Consider the following 6,320-nt stretch of genomic DNA (forward strand, 5'->3'; position numbering starts at 1 on the left):
ATGCTGAAAGATTCTAACGTTCACAGGTTAGTGGTTTTCATACTAGTCCACATTACTTATCTTTAGGTGTAAATTGTGCATCTTATATATGTAGATTTGTTTTAGGTGTACATTGTAGTGCACTGTACTTGTTGTACTCTTAAATTACATGTTCTTGCTTGGTTTGTGTGTATGTTCATAGTGTTGGTTTTGAGATCTTATTAGGTGTAAATTGTGGTGCACATTACTTATTCCAGTTTTTTTTTTATAGTTGTGGTGTTGGTTTGAAGTTGAAGAGTCCTGCGGTGACAACCAAGTTAGTCAAGCATTTGATCGTTGACAATTTACAGGGTGATCCTAGCTTAAAACCCAGACAGATCATGTCACTTTTCAAGAAAACTTATGGGTCCAATATTAAGTATCACCATGCCCGTAGAGGGAAATAAGCTGTATTTGAAGAACAGTATGGCGATGACGAGAAGTCGTATAGCGATTTTACTTGGTATGTCAAAGCAATTGAAGAAACTAATCCCGATAGCTATGTGAAGTTTGAAGTTGAGGATGGAACCAGTAGATTTCATAGGATAGTCGTTTGTTACGGTACTTTCAAGCATAGATATAGGTATCTCAGGCCCATGATTTACTTGGACGCTACTTTCCTTACTGGTAGATACAGGGGTACTCTTATGGATGCTACATGTATCAATGGAAACAATGAGTTTTACCCATTTGCTTTTGCTATTGTTTCTTCTGAAAACAAAGATAATTGGTTTTATTTTCTGGAGAATCTTCAACATGTTGTCGATGGTCGTCCGATTGTTTTCCTTAGTAATCGTCATGAAGGACTTCTGTAGGGCATTCCAAAATATTTTCCTAGTTCAAATCACAGCTATTACTTTTACCACATCAAATGCAATCTCCCCATTGGATCAGGTGATGCGAATTCGAAGCCCGTTCTTGATTTGTTTTACAAAGCTGCGTACTCTTACACACCATCAAACTTTGAAGAAGATTTGAGGGGAATGCATGCAATTGGAGCTGGACATGTTGCTAACTATATCAGGACTATTCCAAAGCAGAAATGGGCAAATGCGTTTTTCCCTGTATGCAGATATGGTGCTCACTCTTCAACTCTTGCCGAGTCCTTTAACAACTGGGTTCTTCCTTTCAAAAAATTTCCTGCTTTTGTTCTTCTCGATGCGATACAGTGAGTTTTATGTTTAGTTTTTTATTTATGCAAGTATGTCTACATTGTTGCATACATGGATTTTCTTGTTCTGTAGATCGTGTACACGTGTTCATCTGTGATTCTGCAACTGTGTGTACATTATTGTACACATGGATTTCCTTAATGTGTACAACAATGTACACATGTTTTATCCGTATTCCTTCTGGATCATGTTTTTGATTTTATGTTTTGTGTTTTTATTATGTTAGTTTGAAGGTTATGGAGAAAATGTCTGAGAGAAGGATACTAGGTCTGGAAACATTCAACACTAGGCTCACTCCTGAATATGAGGCTTTACTAAAGGAAAACATCGACATTGGTCGTACTTGGACTGTTGTTCAGTCCATGGAAAGATTGTATGAAGTCAGGTCTTCCGGGGCTCATTTTGTAGATCTATTGCAGAAAACTTGTACATGTCACAGGTGGCGAGTGAATGGTTTTCCTTGTGCGCATGCTTGTGCTTCCATTAAAGCTACTAGAGAAGACATCTATTCATTTGTTGATCCATACTTCACCACCGAATGGTACAACAGGACATACCAGGAGATCATCTTGCCAATCCCCAATTACGACAAGCCACAGTCTTATGATCCTAGTGATAGGGTTATTGTTCCTATTCCCGTTCCTCCACCGGGTAGACGAAGAACACAGAGCTTCAAGAATGCATATGAGAAGCAAAAGACGAAAATGATGTGCACAAAGTGCTTCACTCTTGGTCACCATAACAGAGCTACCTGCCCCATGCTTTGAGGATTTTTTTTATGTTTCATTTGTTCAAAGATTCTGTCTTTTCAATTTGATTTTGGCGTGGATAATTAGTGCCAGGACATGTGTACCATTATGTACACCTTCCTGCAAACTTCTGTTTTTCTTACCTTTGTTTTTACAGGTGTACCACTATGTACACCTTGGTGTACAATGGATGCTTCTAGTCTATTTTGCTCAGTAATATTATATGTTTTCAGATCTGTATATAATTAGTAATTACTTTTCCTATGCTCAATTCTCATGTTTTTCAGTTCTACGTGCTATACAAATTTTAGTAATATATTTTTATGTTTTCAATTTTTATACTTTTGATCAAGTATAAAAATCTGTCAGTACATGTGTACCATTATGTACACCTTCTAAACGTTTTCTGCTCTGTCAGTAACTGTGCACAATCAAGTACACCTTAATATTTCAAAGCCTGGTGAATGAGATAAGTCATAAACTTGTAACATTAATATTGAAACTAATAAAAATATTAATTCAAGGTCTTTTAGTAGTGATAAGTCAAACAAATTGATAAAAACTGAAATTTGAAAAGAGATAAGTCATAAACAAAGTGACACCGAAATTTAAAAAATTTGTCTGAAGATTAAAAATGTTTAGAAGAAATTCAGAAAGTGATCTTGAATGAAGATTAAAAACTCTTCTTCCTCTTCAATGGTTGCTTTCCTGTAGTCTTGCGCCACTGATTATGCTCCTCGTCCTTTTCTATATCCCACACCTTTTCATACCATCCGCTTTTTGTCAACGTCTTGGCCACCAATTTTGATCTCATTTGCTGACAAATGTCTTCGGCCCTCTGCTGACCTTTTTCCATACCTTTTGTTGTCTTCATACTTCGTTTCATAAAGTAACAAGTATATATTAGACAGTCCGGGTTGATTCCTTGTGAAGGGAATGGCATGATGTTTAATTCGTGCTCTTCTATAGGTGGGTGACCCTTCAATGCTCTCTTCTTGTTGAGTTCCACTTGTACCACAAATGCTAGTTGCTTTGCATCGTCTTGATATGACTGCTCATTTTTCTGAGTGCAACGAGTTATACCATTTCCATTCATTGGCTTCGAAATCAAAATTCAAAAGTGACCAGTGCAATCCCATCCTCGCTTGATCTATAGAGTGATTGATAGGGATTACAAGAACTTTCAGGTTCTCAGGCACGTCCCGTATGAAATTAACCACAAGCTTTTCCACCTCGCTGGTGATATTATACTTGACATAGCACTGCAACTAATAATTTGTTAGAAAACAAAATTAATTAGGCTCACCTTAATCAGAAAACTAACAAATCAAACATTGTAGGCCTGAAAACAGACTGTATATCCATGAATCATATACAGGTGTACACCTATGTACACACCTATATAAATCTAACAATCAAGAATTAGCAGACCATGTGTCAATCATAGATGCGTATTGGTGTACATCTATGTACATAGCTAAATAAATCTAACAATCAACACTTAACAGACCATGTGTCAATCATATATGCATATTGGTGTATATCAATGTACATAGCTAAAGAAATCTAAAAACACATAGAACATGCCATGTCAATCAACTATGTACACAATACATATTAAAGTAACTATACATGACATTTCTTATTTGTTTTGAGAAACTTACACATGCAGTAATATTAAAGTAACTATACATGACATTTCTTATTTGTTTTGAGAAACTTACACGTGCAGTAGGACTCATAATTTCACAGCTCAGGTACTTTTTGCCATATGGAGGACGAATGTTATCTCTGAAAAGTGCTCTTCTACGTCGATGGATGTAGAACTGGAGTACCTCCTGGTCCAGATATTTGTTGAACATCAGTTCACGAAGTACTCTTCCAGCAATCAAAATATCTTCCTTGACTGTTGGATCATCCAGGCTTGTTAGTTGCCAAGCTACAGAGCTGCGGAAACATAAAGGAAATGTTAACATGGTGTACAAAGTTGTGCACATAATTTTTTATAACATTCAATCATGGTGTTTTGCGAACTTACTCCAGGCTTGCGTAGTCAAAGAATTTGTGTACCCTTTTTTTGTCCAGTCCTGCTTGCATAGCTTGGTATAGTGGTGATGGACGAACATCTGGCAATGGATTGTGAGGACAATATACATCTCCCTTTCTCTTTATTGGCGCAGGATAGCCTGGTTCTTGTCCCTCTTTGATACCCTTTCCTTTTGGATCTGCTTTTATCACAACTCGTTTGGTTTTACCCTCGGCAGTGAAATCAGGATCTAACTTTCTCTTTGCATTTCTCTTTTATGGTGTCTTGGATAACTTGCCAGCGGCTTGTGTCTTCAACATCTCTGCTTCCTTCATCCTCCATGCTCTTGTCCTCACTGGAGTCTTCTTCTCTTCTTTTACCTCTTGGCTGCTAAAAAATTCACTAGGATTTTGTTGAATGAACTGCATTGCTTCTTCAATGATCCTTTCTCGTACATCTTCATTGGATAATGATTTTTGCGACGACTCTTCTTTTGGATCTTCTTGGCTCAATAATGCAAAGCTTGGACAATCGTGGGGAATCAGGGTTGCCATCTTTTCCTTCACTTCAGATGGTGCCGTTCTGTAACAACCTTTTTCAAGCTTTACGAACACAGTTTCAGACAAGTTATCTAGAAGGTCCTCAATTGATGTATAAGTCTCATTCTGTGATTCTTCTCCTTGTGTGAGTAAAAGGACTTCTTTAGGATCCAACTGACATATGGCTTCAGCTGCAATTATAGTAGCTTCATCAATTTCAGTTGATCGAGTGCCATCCATTACATTCTGGTCATCAAGGTTCACTTGGTCTTGCTTATCTTCATTGATTACAATTGTCTTTGGCATTGAAGTACTGAAAAATGAAATTTTTATGAGAATTTTCAATGGTGTACAGAGTTTTACACCAATGTACAGGTGTGTACACAAATTCAGAAGAAGTCATAAAGGTGTACATCCTTGTACACACATACTAAAAACAAAAAAAAATAAAAATAAATATAAGCTGAGATCATTTTCTTTATACCTTTGCTTGTTAGAAGCTTCACACCCAGCTACTTTGTCAATTTCATCAATTTGACCTTCAGCTATTTCAACTTCCTTTGGCAGAAGAGTGCTGAAAAAAATGCAATTTTTTTAGAAAATGAGAAATCACTAAGGTGTACATCTTGATACACACACAGAAGAAATCACTAAGGTGTACATCTTGGTACACATATATAGAAAATGAGAATAAATGCGAGCTACACATATACCTCGGCTTGTTGCCAGTTTCAGACTCAACTCCTCAGCTTGTTCCATCCTTGCCATCCTCTTCTTCATTTGCCTCATTGGTCTTTGGTGAAGGAGTGCTAAAAAGATTCAAGTTTTTAGAAAAGGTATTAGCTTTCACACACTGGTATACAACTATGTACACACATAAAAAAAGAAATGACTTGCAAATTTTAAAAACTGATGTTGTACCTTTGCTTTTCAGGAGTTTCAGCCGGAACTTCATTCCTTTCAGATTCAATTCCATGCTCCTCATCACCAACTTTGCTACCCTATTTGTCATTTTCATGATCATGCGTATCACCACCCTTGCTACCCTCCTTGTCATTCTCATCATCATTATTATCATCATAATTATGATCATGCTCATCACCATCTTCATTGTGCTCCTCCTTGTCATTGTCATCACCATCATCCATCTTCCTTGTGATCCTCCTCAACCTTGTCATCCTCCTCATCCTCCTCCTCATCCTCCTCAATCTCATCATCTTCCTTGTGCCCCTCCCCATCCTCCTCATCCTCCTCCTCATCATCCTCCTCCTCCTCCTCCTCCTCCTCCTCCTCAATCTCCTCATCTTCCTTGTGCTCCTCCCATCCTCTTCATCCTCCTCCTCCTCCTCATCATCCTCATCCTCCTCAATCTCCTCATCCTCCTCAAATTCAAGCCGTATTTCCTTTGCACATTTAAAGATTTCATTTAAAGTGTTATTACGGAAATCATTAACTTGTCTTTCTGTCAATTTCATTAGACCAACTTCATTAACTTTTAGTCTTTTCTCTTCAATAAAACTAAGAAGCCTTTCTTGCCTATCCAGAACTTCAGTAAGCTCCTCATGCAACTTCTTTCTTCGCATATCTGAAATGCGCAGCTTTTCCTTCACAACATCTATGTTATTTTCTTGTTTCTGCCTCTGGTACTCATCCAAAAGCAATCGCTCTTCATCAGTATAAGCCTTCACCGATCCTGGTTGCATCTGAAAACATTCCAAAGTATCAACATTGATCACAGGTGTACAATGTTTTACACATGTTGTAAGAGTGTACATTTGTGTACACAAGACAACTTTCTTAAAATCTATCAACAATG

The 6,320-nt window shown here is 37.5% G+C and overlaps 1 protein-coding gene across 1 annotated transcript; it reads left to right on the forward strand.

Annotated features, from left to right (window-relative positions):
- Positions 1-614: 614 nt before the first annotated feature.
- On the forward strand, positions 615-2,139 carry LOC113272339. Its single transcript, XM_026522190.1, has 4 exons — positions 615-807; positions 913-1,186; positions 1,417-1,899; positions 2,097-2,139. Exons 1-4 carry the CDS (start codon positions 615-617, stop codon positions 2,137-2,139), a joined length of 993 nt encoding a protein of 330 aa, XP_026377975.1.
- Positions 2,140-6,320: the final 4,181 nt, after the last annotated feature.

The sequence above is a fragment of the Papaver somniferum genome, chromosome 4 (genome assembly GCF_003573695.1).
Source record: "Papaver somniferum cultivar HN1 chromosome 4, ASM357369v1, whole genome shotgun sequence".
NCBI lineage: Eukaryota > Viridiplantae > Streptophyta > Magnoliopsida > Ranunculales > Papaveraceae > Papaver > Papaver somniferum.